The sequence below is a fragment of the Desmodus rotundus genome, chromosome 1 (genome assembly GCF_022682495.2).
Source record: "Desmodus rotundus isolate HL8 chromosome 1, HLdesRot8A.1, whole genome shotgun sequence".
In the NCBI taxonomy this organism is placed as follows: Eukaryota; Metazoa; Chordata; class Mammalia; order Chiroptera; family Phyllostomidae; genus Desmodus; species Desmodus rotundus.
This window is the reverse complement of record NC_071387.1, coordinates 154234239-154249801: the sequence shown is the minus strand read 5'-3', so window position 1 is coordinate 154249801 and position 15563 is coordinate 154234239. Positions and strand designations below refer to the sequence as shown.

At 38.9% G+C, this 15563-nt stretch overlaps 1 protein-coding gene across 1 annotated transcript in view; it reads left to right on the top strand.

Annotated features, from left to right (window-relative positions):
* ADGRV1 (adhesion G protein-coupled receptor V1) overlaps positions 1-15563 on the top strand; it is a 489468-nt gene that overhangs the window by 219065 nt on the left and 254840 nt on the right. Inside the window, exons 79-82 of the mRNA XM_045197863.2 lie at positions 4895-5079; positions 9560-9809; positions 10339-10478; positions 12919-13079. Coding sequence (XP_045053798.2) covers positions 4895-5079; positions 9560-9809; positions 10339-10478; positions 12919-13079 — 736 coding nt within the window. The remainder of the gene's footprint in view (positions 1-4894; positions 5080-9559; positions 9810-10338; positions 10479-12918; positions 13080-15563) is intronic.

Below are 15563 nucleotides of genomic sequence, written 5' to 3'. Positions count from 1 at the left end.
TTTGTGTCTATGAATTAGGTGGAGCTTATATATCTCCTGTGCTTGGTTGTAGTAAGTGTTCTGTAGGGTCCAGTGACACAGCTTCCTCAATCCCCCAAGTTCGGCCCTCTGGGTGTGCCCCCTACATGTCTGTCTACACCCTCTTGGTGTTGTTGAGTCTTGATTGCTGTAGGCACATCAATGGGAAGGATTTATCCCCAGGCCAGTTGGCTACATGAAGTGGCTGTGACCACCAGACCGCTGTGGAGGATCAGCTGCGCAAGGACCCACCTTACAGAGCAGGACTTACTTTGGCAGGGCTCTGGTGCCCGCTGAGTTTGCCCCTTGAGTGTGTCGGTTGTGGAGGTGATTGGAAGGTGCTTCAGTGTGGTCTGAAGCTGTCCATGAGGTGTGCTGGCTCTGGGGCATCCCAGAAAGTGCAGACCAAGGCCAGAGGCTTCTTGGGTTCTACCCAGGACCACCTGACATGAGCTACAAAGCAATCTACAGATAGCTGCTACTCTGTTGGGCTTGGAGGTGCCCAGGTGAGGCCAAACTACAAACCATGCTGGCTTCTGCTAGTGCCAAGCCTGAGGCCACATAGCGAGAGGTAAGGACATGTTGAGGCTAGATGTTGCTTGTTTGAGAGATTTTAGGAAAGTCTGAAGTATGAGCCAAGACAGTATGAGCCATACCAAGGATATGGAAAAATCACTGGAAACAGCTTGGGTGGGCTCAAAAGATGGGTGGGACAAAGTCTCAGAGAATCACTGGGCAGGGTGAACAGTGTGAGCCAGGCGGATAGAGACTCAGAAATGGAGCCTCCCTGCCAGCTTTGTTGGGGAAGGGCTCGGAAAAGGAACAGTGGCCTCTCCCTACACTTCTGTCTGGCAGAAACCTTCCCCCTACCCCAGCTCTGGCACTGATGCTAGGAAATTCAGGTCCTCCTCATATGTCCTTGGTGCCTTTGAAGCTACTGCCCCAGCATAGGAGCTCGGAGTGAGTGAGTCTGAGTGAGTCGTTGCATGGTCCCTTTAAGAGAAACTACTGGGACCCCAGAAGCCCCCTGTCTCACTCAGCCATAATCCCCATGGGTTTTTACAGCCAGAAGTTTTGGGGACCTTTCTTCCTGGCACTGGATACCTGGGCTGGGGGGCCTGGTGTAGGGCTAGTACCCCTCTCTCCTCAGGGGGGACCTCCATAGCTGAGATTTCTTACCTGATGTTTTTCTACCACACGTGGGTGTGGGACTAGCACGTTCTGTGCCTCTGTCCACCCTACCAGTCTTGATGTGGCTTCTCTAAGTCCCTAGGTGTAGGGCTTGCATTCAGCTAGATCTCAGGCAGCTCTGAAAGGTGGTGGTTCTGTAGTTGAGTTGTAATTTTGATGTGGTTGTGGGAGGATACATGTACCATGTTTACCTATGCTTCCTTTTTGACCGTAAGTACAAATCATCTTTAATATATAAGTTTGAAGTGGGGAAGGTCTTCCTAAAGCATAAAAGGAAACCCAGAAGTCATAAAGGAAATGATTGATAAACTCGGCCACATAAAGTTAAAAAAAATAATTTCTGCATACATAACAAACAAAGTCAAAAGGCAGCTAATGTTATATGTGAATTATATCTCAATGAAACTGGGGGAACTAGTTAAGGGAAAAAAGACATCCAGTGGTGTGGGGAATATTTGTGCATATATATGTGTAATAGGAAAGTTTATTTCAGTACAGTTTATAATAACAAAAACTGGAAAAATAATCAGTATTTACAGAGGCTTGATATATCCATCACATGCAAAAGGATTTCATGTTTTAAACACATTTATAATAATGAGAATAAAGCAGTAATAAAACAGATACTGAAAAATATATATAATCACATATAGTAGGTTTAAAATTTTAGCAAATAAAGTGCAGGATGCCCAGTTAACTTTGAATTTTATATGAACAATGCATGAATAGATTTTAAGTATATTAAAAATAAAAACATTTATATTTGCAGGTACTTATGTCAAATACTTATTGGTTGCTTATCTTAGATTCACTAGAGTCACCTATACTCTACCTGGCAGCTATTCTTACCTTTCATATGTACCTAGTATAAACTCTAAAGTAGCCTCAAATTCAGGGGTGGAACTTCCACATATTCAACAGAACTTCATTTTGTAAGATATTATATTTTAAGTGAAATTATTTCTTATTTGTAAGTCTGACTTTCCTCCAAATTCTAACTTCTTTGGAATAGAATCTGCTCTGTACCATATATTTTTTTACAGAAAGAGCTCAATAAATCTCACATATTATTGTTACACTCACTGGAAGTGACTACTTATTTATGTTCTGAAGGCACAAATATTGTGCTAAAAGAGCAAGAATTTTAAATGACTCACTGTATTTTGGATAAAATCTAGCTGTGGGTTTGTGCAAAATTTTGCTCTGACATAATATTCTGTTCTTTGATTTTCCTAGGTATGGTGTAATGAAAATTATTCAAAATGCTGCCTTTGCTTAATAATAATGTCAGTCTTTTAAGACAGCTGGATTTGATATGCAAAATTTAATTTTTTAGGGTTTTAGTTTCCAGGTTTTGAAAGCTTGGTAAAACATGAGTCAGGAGGCGTTGCCACTAATGCTTTGTTCTGGGACACTTGAAAGAACAGGAATTATATGTTCTGTGAAATCTCCCTTTTTGTTTTCTCTCCTGACAGTTAAAAGAAAAAAATTTCCCATGGTTGACTCAGGCTCTTTACTTTTTTGTAAGCTGATTTTGATAATTTTGGTGGTTTTTCTCTTGTTTACATAAAATGGTCTTGTAGAGCAAAAATATTTCTTCTTATCGTATACTTTTTATGCTATGTATCTTGTATTTTAAGAATTATTTTTCTCATTTGATTTATTTTATAATCACACCAACAGTGACTTAGACTTAGCTCTGTACTTCACTATTTATATTTCATGCTTGCAATGATTTTACATGACCTGTCTCCAGACTGAGGCCTGTGATTTTGGGACAGGTCAGTGGAGGGGTGTTTCGAGTCAGTGCAGGTGGCTGTCACGAGTGCCTCCTCTTCACCATCTCAGTGCTTTCAGGCAGGTGAGGTATTCTCTTTCTGCCTCGGTTTCCTTTTTTGGAAACAAAACAAAACAGCACTAGCATCCCCTTCACAAGATTGTTGTAAAAATTAGAGAAGTTAATATAATCAGCGGAGAACAGCACCTAGAGAAACAAAGGATTATGTAAATGATCTTTGGGGTTTGTGTGTGTGTGTGTGTGTGTGTGTGTGTGTTTTACTAAAAGAAACTTGTTTTTGCCCTTGAATGTGAATGAAGGTGGGGTGGCCCTAGAATTTTTGGATCCTAGCCTTTAGTTCTCAAAACTCCACATGTTGCTCTGGCTTTTCAGAGCACAGAGCACATGTGGTTTCTGGCTTTTCATTTGCCAAAAAAAGTCTGTCAAACTGAATGTTTGTTTCTCTGTTAGTAATTATTTTTCCTGTCTGGTTTTCTGGTAAGTTTTTTTAACTCTTGAAATAATATTTAAAAATCGCCAGATACATCTGGTATTGTTTCTGTTTCTAACTTTCACTGATATAAAGCAAACTCCGTATTTATAGACAGGGGTAATTCTTTAGCTGATCATCCACCTGTGTAGTTTTTTACTTCTGCCTGCTCCCTTTGCATGCCTGTTGTATCTTACGGATTGGTCCTACTTGCAATGTTTTCCCTGGATCCTGGGAGCATTCCTTGAGTTTATTTTCCACGTGACATAATTCAGTTTGTTTCAGTATCCAGTGGGCTAATCCTTGTTTCCAGTGTAATTTTTACTTTGTTAAATTTTATTCTGTACTTTTTATCACCTTTTCCGTATCGATTCTTCTCCACTCTTCCTTACTATCTTTGAGATGGCTACTCTTACACTTACATCTTCAGTTCAGCTATCAGCTTGGTACCATGTGGATTATAAAAATGTAAAAAATAATATGGAGAACATGAGCCATTTCCTCAATGAGCTTAACTAGTAAGAGTGACAGACCAATCATTTCAATGTCGCCAGAAGTTCATCAATAAAGGTACATGCAGACTGCAAAGACAGTGATGGTGTATGTGATGAGGCAGGTGGGGCACAGTGTAGAAGTCAGAGGAAATGATGACTAATTTGGATGTTGAAGAACTAACAGGGACTTCTCAGATACATGAGTGTAGTGGAATATCAAGGCAATGCCTTCACACCAAAGCTGAGCCAGACAATAAAGATGTGATCCCTATCATTCTGTAACAGAAAAAAAAAATTGTGAAGGCAGTTTTCCTCTTATTTGTTCTCCTTTATCCTCGAACAACAAATATTCCAGTCCTTTAAGGCAGGAAGGCTCATACTTACGCTAACGGGAAGAATGCCAGGAGCTCTTGACTACTCCTGGTTGGAATAGGATTTTCTCATTTGATGTTTTAGAAACTTAAGTGGTATGTGGTGGCTTCTGTTCATCGAAATACTGATAATCAAGAATAATTGTGCTTCTTTTATGGACAGATATTCTTGTACTTATTTCCTTAATTGTTGGTCAAAAGAATAAGAATTCTTGGGGTAGATGTAAAAGTGAGATTAATTTTGACACATGATGTTAATTATTGTAGTTAAAAATAAGTGATTCATGCAACCATTTTGGGCTTTGTCTAGTTATTAAATATAAACTATTTTGATAATTATGCCATTTCTTTTAGATGATTATTTATGCTTTTAAAGTATAAATGGATGTATTTGAAATATAATTTTGATACTGATTTCACTTAATTCCTCATAGGTTCATCCTTATTTTGTTAATGCCAATAATTGTTAATAAAGAACACATTGTATTATATGATACATATTATTTAATCACTTTATTTTTGAAGCTAAATTCTTATACTTGGATTTTTCCAGATAACTGTTGAAGGAAAAAGTCAAGCATTCAGTATTGAAAACCGAAATCTATTCTATGAGATTCTTTGTACTCTTATTAACCCGAAGCGCAAGGACACTAGGGGATTCAGTCACTTCGCTGAAGTGACTGAAAATTTTGCCTTTTCTCTGTCGACTGATGTTACCTGTGGCTCTCTTGGTGAAAAGTAAGTATCTTTTCACATACTAGCTGTACCTTATATGTATTCCTCCACAGTTTACAAAGTAATACACCATGCGCATTGACATTAGGTGATGTAACTAAAGCCTGTGCAGTCAATGCACGATACCTACTGGGCAAATTAAATTAATTATTTGAAAAAAACAGCAGTTACATCAAGAAACATGAATGTAGCTTGGCAACAATATATTCCTCTCGTTTTGAAGATATAAAATTTTGTGAATATGAAAGTCTCGTTGCTCACTCTTCCTCATGTAACGAACAGAAGATGCATTCTGAAAACAGGGAGGTGATCCCTGTCCGTTGTGCTTCCCTGGAGCTGCGGTTCGGTCCCGTCCGTTTGCAGGCGTCTCTCAGTGTTACTGAACTTCAGACTAGTTGTTTCATGGCTGCCGTTTCATGGCATGAAGCGAGCAAGAGGAAAGGGAAAAACAAAATGTGGTTCATGTTTATTATTCACTATACATTTAATTTTGTAACTATGTTAATATTCTTTAGAAGTCATGATGTCTTAAATTACATTCATAAGGTAAATTGGGTAAGTGTAGTACAAAGGTCTAAAAATTTTATTTCTATTTGATTTAACATAAAAATGGCTGAAAATAGAACATGAGTGGAAATAGAGAGTTCCTGCCCAGTTCTTTCAGAGTAATGTGCTATTTAAAATGCAGTGATTATTATTTAATGGAACATGTCTGATTAAAGATGTGTATATAAGTCCCTATAAAGTTTATTTTTATTGATTGATTAATGCTGTGGTCAGTAGTCATTAAGATATGTTGAAATTCAGAGATATTTTGAAGACTACATTTTTAAAATTTGGTATAATAATTTAAATCACCTATTTATGGGGCCCTTTATAAACTGACATGTTAATTGAACTAATGACTGGACATGTAAAACTTACATTTTTATTTCTTATATCAGAAGACATAAAATTCAAAGAGCTAGTCAATCCAGATATAAAAGTGTTACAAGATAGATCAAAGAATAAAATAATAATAACTGATATTAACTATACCTCTGCTCTAGTCCTGACATTGTATTAGATTGAACAATATGAATTTGCCTTTTTTATCTAGCTATAAACAGTATAATACAGCAAAAATTTCATGTGGTTGAACTAGTCCTTAGGAAAAGTTGTACATATATTACTTTATCCTACAAAAGAGCATTTTAATTGGCTGTTTAAGGATAGGGTTAAGGCTCTTATTATTCCTGTTTACAGATGTAGAAACTGAGAACAGGGCCTTGCACAGATTGCAGTGGTTACACCATGAGTCCAGGGTGAGGTCTCGTCTCAATCCCAGGCTCCTGCAGGCCGGTCCCAGGCCTGCTTGACTCTACCTCCCCCTGCTGGCCACCATACCTTGTGGTCAGAAGAGATTGTAAATCACTTGCTTTGTAAAAAATCTTTTACCCTGACCTCCCTGGCTACATAGTGCCCCAAACTTTCATCCCAGGTCAGTGCCAGGGTGTGACTTGAGGTTTTAGGTACAGAACCAGCACCCCCTTATATTGTATTCTTCTCTTAACCCCGATAACTGCATCCTGGGGACTTGGTTTCCTTAATGAGGAGCATCAGCAAAGTATATGAGAGGCTCTCTGTGCCCTTTCAGGAGGCCCTTCTCCTGTCCTCCCTGTTCCTAAATGCCCATCCAAGACCAACAATTAGCAGTTTGGCTCTTTAATACCATTTCTAACTGTCTCTGATGTCTTCAGAAACCTCTGAAATGACAATTTCTCTACTTCAGGTAAGTTTGCACTGAGGCCCCAGTGTGTGTGTGTGTGTGCACGCACAAATGCATAGTTAGCAGTATCCTCGTAATTTTTCCTTTACACTGTGTTTGACTATGTTGTTCAATGAAGTAGTTCATGGCTTTGCATTCCCCATAGTCCCAATTCTTTCAATTTGTTTTCCCATATTTCTGAAAATCACCAGGATATTAAGGTTGCCTTAGATGCAAACCATCTACCCTGCTGCAAATGTTGGTTCCCACATCTGTGCCTTCAAAGACCCAGTGAGAACTCAAGAGAGTCTAAGGTGCACAAAAAAACTGGCCTTTTCTGTTTTATTGCCTAGTATATTCCCAGGGCCTGGAAGAGTATCTGGCATGTGGTAGATTCTCAGTGGCTGTGGTACAGTGAGTGAATAGAACGAGTAAATGAATCAATATATTTCCTGCCATGTGCTGCCTCTTCATAGACTTACCTTTCCTCCTGAGTCATCCAGGAAGATTAAACAGCATGCACCGTGGCAGTCAGGCAAGAGTAGCATGGTGTGTTTGGGGACATCACCACGCTTTAAAGGTTAAACACAGCATAAGCTAGGTATGGGGTGTGGGTGGGTGGGTAAGAATCAGACTTAGGAAGTTAGATCTGTCACTTGAGGACAGTGGGAAAGGCTAAAGACCAGGGTAAATCAGGAAATAGGAAGACTGCATAAAGGTAATTGTTCCCGTAAGAGAGGATGAGAGTGAAATTGAGACAGGAACATGGGGAGTGTGGTAACCTTGAAAATAATTGGGTTGTAGAATTAACATATAGGTGACAAGTTGAACTTAGAAAATAAGGACTAAATAAAGACTAATTTTTTTTTACTCAGAAAACTGAGGATGTTGACCATTCTGATATGCATTATTTACATTACCCTAAGCAGTACGCAAGGGCATCTACTGTGAGTGAGGGTTTGGGAACTGAGCAGAGATATCGAGGAGAATGATGGAATCCAGAACAGCCACTTAGAAGCTAAGGGAAAACAATGTCAAGTGGTATTAAGGGCTGACTGAGGTTGGTCACGGGGCGGGGGGCGGGGGGTTTACTGGTGCCAGTCTACATGATAATGTAGGTTCCTTCCACTGGATTTCTCCCCCCTCACTTCAGCCTGGGTGTAAAGCAGATTGTGGAATTGATCAAAGTGAGTGTAGTAGAAGGGCATGGATATCCAGAGGTAAGGTATCAGGGAGAGTGTCGTCATCAGCAAGGGAGAGGGGGCAGCAATTTGTCACGTTTGGGTCGAGGTTGAACAGTCCCTGTGTATGAGATGCCGTCTGTATGCACAGGTGGTGGAGTCCTTCCACGACAGTGCTGACTGAGCTAAACCTCAGCAGGTTCCAGTGGGGCGGGAGGGGGTTATGCAGCCATATGGCTGAGATTCACTGGTCAGCCACATTGCACACAGGGGGCAGTGACAGTGGCAGTTGTTAGCTGAGAGTCACCAGTGAAAATGTGGGAGGCCGGACAGGGAGATGAGGAGATGAGTGCAGGCTGTTTGGGAGGTGTGTGGCCTCTACAGGCTGAGGCGCGTTGTCAGTAGGAGTCTTGCACATAGAGTCTAGAGCCCTGGATTAGTGGCTGGAATAGATAGATGGGAGATAGATATTTGAAGGCATCAAGTCAAAGCTGGGGGGTGGAATATCTTTTTTAACAGATGACATATAGCTAGAGATAAAGGTTAGCCCTTATCCTTTCCTTTCTCAAAAATTCCATTGAAAATCTGTGCTCCATTTCCCTGGTTAGCAGTCTTGACAAGGTATCATTTAGATCCATGATAAATTATATATACTCTACTTGTATTGGGGCCTATATTACTTATTAACATTTAATGAATAATTTTTATCCTAATATCCTCTACACTTTGCCCAGCAGGCTTCACATCTGATTCGTCTTTGTATCTCCTCATTGTTTGCGAGCACGATGAGTCCGCTGGTCTGATGTATCAGATTCATGGGAGGACTGGTTAAAAAATACAGATTCCTAGAACCCCCAGCTCCCTCCCACAGCAAGGTTCGGACTTCATAAGTCTGGGGTGTTATCTAGAAATCTGCATTTTTAAACAAGCCTTGAACTGAACTGATTTTAACACACTGAAGCTTGGAAGCAATTTCACTGAGCACAGGATCTTGTGCCTATGGACTGTTCAAAGCAGAATTGTTAAAAGGATAAAGATCGCTGTTCAGGGCTGTTTCTCCTACCGGTCACATGGTCAAATCAGCAATTCTCTGATGGGTTAGAAAGGGGTGAAGTAACTCTTGATGAACACATGACTGAAGATATACAAGATTTACAACATTCTTAAATAAAGCAGAGCGTTCCACTTTAGTGGTGTGCCTTTTCTTCAACCTGTCCCGCCGAAGCTGATATGATAACTGAAAAGTCCATTTTATAGCCACAGATTATGCCTGCTATCCATGAAACAGCTTTGAAAAACCCATGTTTTCCATGTTTTAGGTTATAAGGGGGGCGAGGCAGAGGGATGAAGAAAGTTCCGTGAAAAAATCATGACAACCACAAAAGAACGGAAAACGCACTCTCCCCACGGCTCCTGGGCTGGTGGTGTCTGGTCATACACAGAGGACAGAGCCCTATCTGATGCATTTTAACAAATACAAGTGGATCTATAGAACAAATAAAAAAAATACACAAAATACATGCCTTTTAGCAGACCCTTTGCTTTTCCGTTGCAGAGGCAAAACCCTCCTCGACAGCTGCCCGTACCTGTCAATACTGGCTCTTCACTGGTATCCTCAACAAATCAATGGACACAAGTTTGAAGGAAAGGACGGCGATTATATTCAAATTCCAGAAAGGTTATTGGATGTCCCCGATGCAGAAATCATGTCTGAGAAAATCCCATGTGAAATAGTCCAGTTTACGGAGTATAGCAGCCAGCAGTGGTTTATAAGCGGAAACAATCTCCCTGCCCTGAAAAATAAGGTAATCTATCATTATAAAGAATTACAGTTGGAATCTGATTTTTCTGCAGCAGCCACACTCCTCAGAATGCATTTGCCTGAGCAGATTTGTGAGAAGTGCTATGCATGGCAAGCTAATTATAAAGTGAAACATGTTCCATCTTTATGAACTGTTTGTAAAATATTTTTCCTCAAAAACAGCTGGAAATATTTCCTTCATGTTTTATTGAGTATACTATATGTCAAAGTAGGGAAAGTGAAGACATTCAGCTTTCACTAATAGTGTATCATATACCCCACTTGTGATGAAGTCCGACAATTACAGTCAAAGTGGGTGTTGTCGTCTGAAGGCTGTCAGTAACTGGAGTGGAGGTAGAATGTTTGCAGTGGAAAACTGGGGAGGTGCCCTGCATTCATAAGGAAGCTACCTGTACATAGTAGAAGTAAGTAGTGACCAAAGCAACTAGAAAAGTGAAGCAAAGTTCAGAATGGGAGATTCAGTAATGACATTAACTTGGAAACATTATTAAATTTTTTTTTACATATTGTAGATATTATCTTTGAGTGTGAAAAGTCACCGTTCACAGCCCCTGACTGACAACAATGAGGTTCTCTACAGGATTTACGCTGCTGAGCCTAGAATTGTTCCCAAAACCTCTCTGTGTCTCCTTTGGAATCAGGCTGCTGCAAGGTACTTACTAATAATGGTTTAAAATCAGAATTCAGTCTTCCTCTGTTCCAGTACCATTGAGCCCAATTTTTCCTACTGAGCAATGATGGACTTTAGACTGGAGAATGACCTTTACAAGAAATAAGACAAGGAAGCATGGGAGATAGTCTAGCATGGTGCGGGTGGCAAATGTAGCGAAACCATTTAAATATGTGTTTAGCACAATATTTACTTCTTGATTATTAGTACTTTCCTGGGACTTACCATGAGTTCTGCTCAATTCAGATAACTTTCCTATGGATATTTGTTAATTTGTCAGACAAGAGGGAAATTTTTTTCCCTTCCATCTGGGCTTGTGGTTCCGGAGCTGATACACTATGTTCAGAGGAATTAGCAGGGATTTATAATTCTAGTCCATTTATGGATTGGAGTACATTTTGGGATTAAAGCCATGCATTGGAATGGGAAAAAGAGAGTGCTTCTTTCTCTTGGCCTAAGGCCTCAAGTTTCTGAGCAGTTCTGTTCCTCAGAGCTCAGCCAGTGCTTTAGGGTCAGGCAGTGCTGGTGCAGACGGTCTAGGGTCCAAATCTAGTAACTGATTTGGACCCTATGCATCAATTCAAATGTGGTAGTCAGAGCTGGGGTGGCAGGTTTTTGTTTTTTTAAAGAGGGAGTATAGCTAGAGATAAGCCCTTACCTTTTCCTTTCTCTCTCAAATTTTCCATTAAAAATATTTTGCTCCTTTTCCCTGGTTAGTGGTCTTGACAAGATATCATTTAGATCCATGATATAATTATATACATTCCACATATATATTGGGGCCTATATTATTTTTTAACATTAATGTATAATTTTTATCCTAATAACCTCTAAACTTTGCCCAGCAGGTTTCAGATCTGACTCATCTTTGTATCTCCTCATTGTTTGCGAACATGAGGGCCCACCAATCAGTCGTATCAGGTTCGCTGGAGGACTGGTTAAAAAATACAGATTCCTAGAACCCCCAGCTCCCTCCCCAGTGACTATATGCTTGGGAGTCCTAATAATTCCTTACTCTTAATAACATCTTTTATAAGTATGATATTTCTTGCTTAATAGATTCTCCTATGTCCACCTAGCTCCAAAACCAGGTGGAAACATCATGATTTACTTTAATATTAATAGAAATTTCAGAGACTGATAATACCAAGGGGTAAAAAGTTATTACTGACTTTCAGCCACATAAACTAAAATCCTAAATAAGTTTAACAGCTTAGCTGGCTAACCAACCAACTGTCTTCTGAACACTGAAATTCTGGTTAGTCTCTTTTCCTATGGAAAAAAACAATTTCAATTGAAATGCCTAATGCCTGATGGCAGATCTTAAACCTAATTGACAGACACTATGTGATCCTCAACATATGATTAATAATGAATGTTTCAAGGTTGAACCTGCAGTTGGAGTTGAGAAGTTTTATACCCTTAGACAGCTGTACTTAAACAATAAAAAAAAAACTAAAGTGAAAAAATTAATTAATATTTAAAAAAGAAGAAAGGTAAAAAAAAATCAAGGCACTAAAAGGGAAGGGGCTCAAGCAGTCATCCCTGAGGAATGCTGTTTGCAGCATTGGCCTGTGATGCTGTATTTGCCATAATCATGACAATGTTCTTATGCTAAGTTAGCCGGAGTTACAGAAACCCTGCCATACTTCAAAGAACTCCGGCCTGGCCAGCAGGCTCAATTGATTGGAACATTGTCCTGTACAACAAAAGGTTGCAGGTTTGGTCCTCAACCAGGGCACATTCCTAGGTTGCAGATTCAGTGCCCAGTTGGGGTGCTTACAGGAGGAAACTGATCAAAGTTTCTCTCTTTTGCTCTCAATTAATTAGAAAATATATAGGTATATCTCCTAGGGTGAGGTTTACAAACAAAAAAGAAAAAAAGAAGAAGAACCCTGGAAAACATTTATGTATTATAATTGGCTCCAAACTCCAATAATAATAATAATTAATAATAATAATGAAGGAATTTTTAAAAACACGTAAGTAATAAGTATGGTTCAGATTACTGGAAATTATGAAAAATAAGAAAGGGTGAACACTACACATTATAATGACTGTGTCAATCAATGGGAGTTTTGAAAGACAGAGAAGGGAGCCTTCTGTTGAAAACCTTGGGTGCATTTGCTTTAGATTAGGTAGCAAATGGTACTGCTCTGTTGAGAGGACCAGCTTCTTCGGTAGCCGGAATGCTATTGGAAGTCTGGAGAGTATCTAGGCTGCTTCCTAATGCTCCCTGTGGGGTCTGCTGTGTCCTGTCCTGCTCAAGATGTTCCCTCCAGTGTTTCTTCTTGACACTGTGGTCTGCTTAAGTCTGGAGTCGACAACACTTAAGTTTGTTAAGTTATTTTTTCTTTAAAAGCCACCTAGCACCTTACGCATTGATGAAAGCAGAATAGTGACAATTGTCTTTTTGCCCCAGCTGGTTGTCTGACAGTCAGTTTTGCAAACTGGTTGAGGACACTTCAGACTACGTGGAATGTGCCTGTTCATACATGTCTGTGTATGCTGTCTACGCCCAGACTGACAGTTTGTCTTCATACAATGAAGCCTTTTTCTCTTCTGGATTTATATGTATCTCAGGTCAGTTGCAATATTTTTGTGTCAATGACTTAAAATATTTATGAGAATGAAAGTCTTTTATGATATTCATTTTATATACACAAGATGCAAAAATGCTGTCATTCATCAGCACTGGGAGAAAATAAACTTTCCCATTGTCTTATTCATTCATTCATTCAATGGATGCTTGTGGGGGGCCAACTTTGTTCTGAGGATATAGGAAAAAACAAGACCCAGTCCAGCTCATGAAGAATATAAAATACAGTGTGAGGTAGAAGCTGGACAATAGGGAAGGACATACCTGAGGGCAGGTTCTGCATTAGAGTGTCAAGATTCTGTGAGATAGTGTATACAAAGCCATTTGTATTTTTATTAAAAAATATACCTACTCCTTTGGTTGATTTGTATTCTACAAACTAGAAGCTCTAAATATGCTCTGTTTAAAAAATAAATAAATAAACTGTTTCACTGGCTGGTATGGCTCAGTGGATTAAGCCCCAGCCTGTGAACGGAAAGGTCACCAGTTCAGTTCCTGGTCAGAGCACGCACATGCCCGGGTTTCCGGCCAGTTCCCCAGTTGGAGGTGTGCGAGAGGCAACCAATCTAGGTATCTCCCACACACTGGTGTTTCTCTCTCTCTCTTTCTCCTTTACTCAGTTGTGTTGTTTTTCTTTAGACAGAGGGCAAAGGAGGGCCTTTGCCCTCTGTCTAAAAGTAAATACATAAAATCTTTAAAAAAATAGAAATAAAAAAAATAAAAAAATAAACTGTCTTTTACCTTTCACATCTAGGTTTCATTTCTGGCAGGAGATGGAACTTGAATTGTGTTATTGTCTGTCCAACTATTTACCTATAAGTTAACTCAAAATAGCTATATAATTATTCTCATTTGCTGCATTGATCATATGGTCGGGAGTCTTAATAATTTTTTGTTCTTAATAACATATTTTATAAGAATGACATTTCTTGCTTGATATATTCTTCTAGGTCAACATAGTTCCAAAACCAGATGGAGACATCATATTTTACTTTAATATTAATAGAAACTTCAGAGAATGATGAAATAACACCAAAGGGTAAAAGGCTGAAATAAAAATAGATGTTATTTTATATATATCAATAGATAGAGAAATCCACAAAAATCCCTTGCTTGTTCTAAATACTGAACATCCAAACAAGGAGTTTTAAAAACTGAAGTGAAAATATTGTTTTGATTTTTATAAAAGACTAGAATAGAAAGACTATATTTCCTGGAAGAATTGTTAACAAATATATATTGTTTGCAGCTTACTTTAGCAAAGGCTACATAGATTTGCTCATATGTTTGAGAATAAACACCTAAATATCAGCATCTATTTGTTATTTTTTGACTTGAAGTTACATTTGAAATTACAGTTGACCTTTGAACAAAGTGGGGATGGGGGACACTGACCCCCGTGTGAGTTGTAAATTTATGTAGAACTTTGACTCTCCCAAAACTTAACTATTAATAGCCTACTGCTGACCAGAAGCCTTACCAATTATGTAGTCAATTAATATATTTTGTGTTATCCCTATTGTATACCACATTCTTACAATGAAGTAAGCTAGAGAAAAGAAAATCATAAGGAAGAGAAAATACATTTGTGGTACTGTACTGTGTTTATCCGTATGGTAAGCTTACGTCATCTTAGTTTTAGGCTATGTGTTCATCTGCAAGTTTCTTCAGTGTGTTGACGGAACAAAATCTGTGTATAAGTGGATTTATGAAGTTCAAACCCCTGGTGCTCAAGGGTCAGTTGTATTGTTTTTCTTTTCTCTCTGCCCATGACACATTGCCATGTACATTGCATGTTCTGTAGGTAAGGAGACATAAAGTCCTGTCTCGTGTCTCACTTTCATCTTCAGGGGAGATTGGATCTCCATCGTCAGGTGGGCCCATGGGAACTAGAGAAGAGAATCTTCTGTATCTTACATATATTCATTAATTCAGGTCGGGTCACACTGAAGATCCCTCTGAATTTGGAAGTAATCTGACTAGCTCTTTCCATGAAATGTGTTAACATACAATTAGACAGGAGTTAATTGTATGTTTACAAATCAGGATAGATCACAGTGTATCTGTTCCGAATACGGTTCACATTTCTGGTTACTATACTAGAACAACTAAAACGAGCAGTGTGTGAAATACAGGGTGAAAAGTTTGTAATGCTCAGCTTAGAAAGTTGAAAAATCAAGGCATATACCAATGTCTTTTAAAATTAGAAACCAGTGTACCAAATTCCAAGAAATTAAACCAAGGTTATCTCATGAAGCTAAAAAAGTGAGAAAGAGGGAAAAAGTAAAACGTAACTGTGCACATTAGTGTAACATTATGAAATTCACCCCAAAGGTGAATAACCTTAGATGATAATGCTATAATTTTATAGTATAATTGCTTTAAGGAACCTAAGCATAGTTTGAAGTACACATTACTATTTGTAGGAGAATGTCAAAGCAGCTTACTCTGCTTCCCATAACTCTATT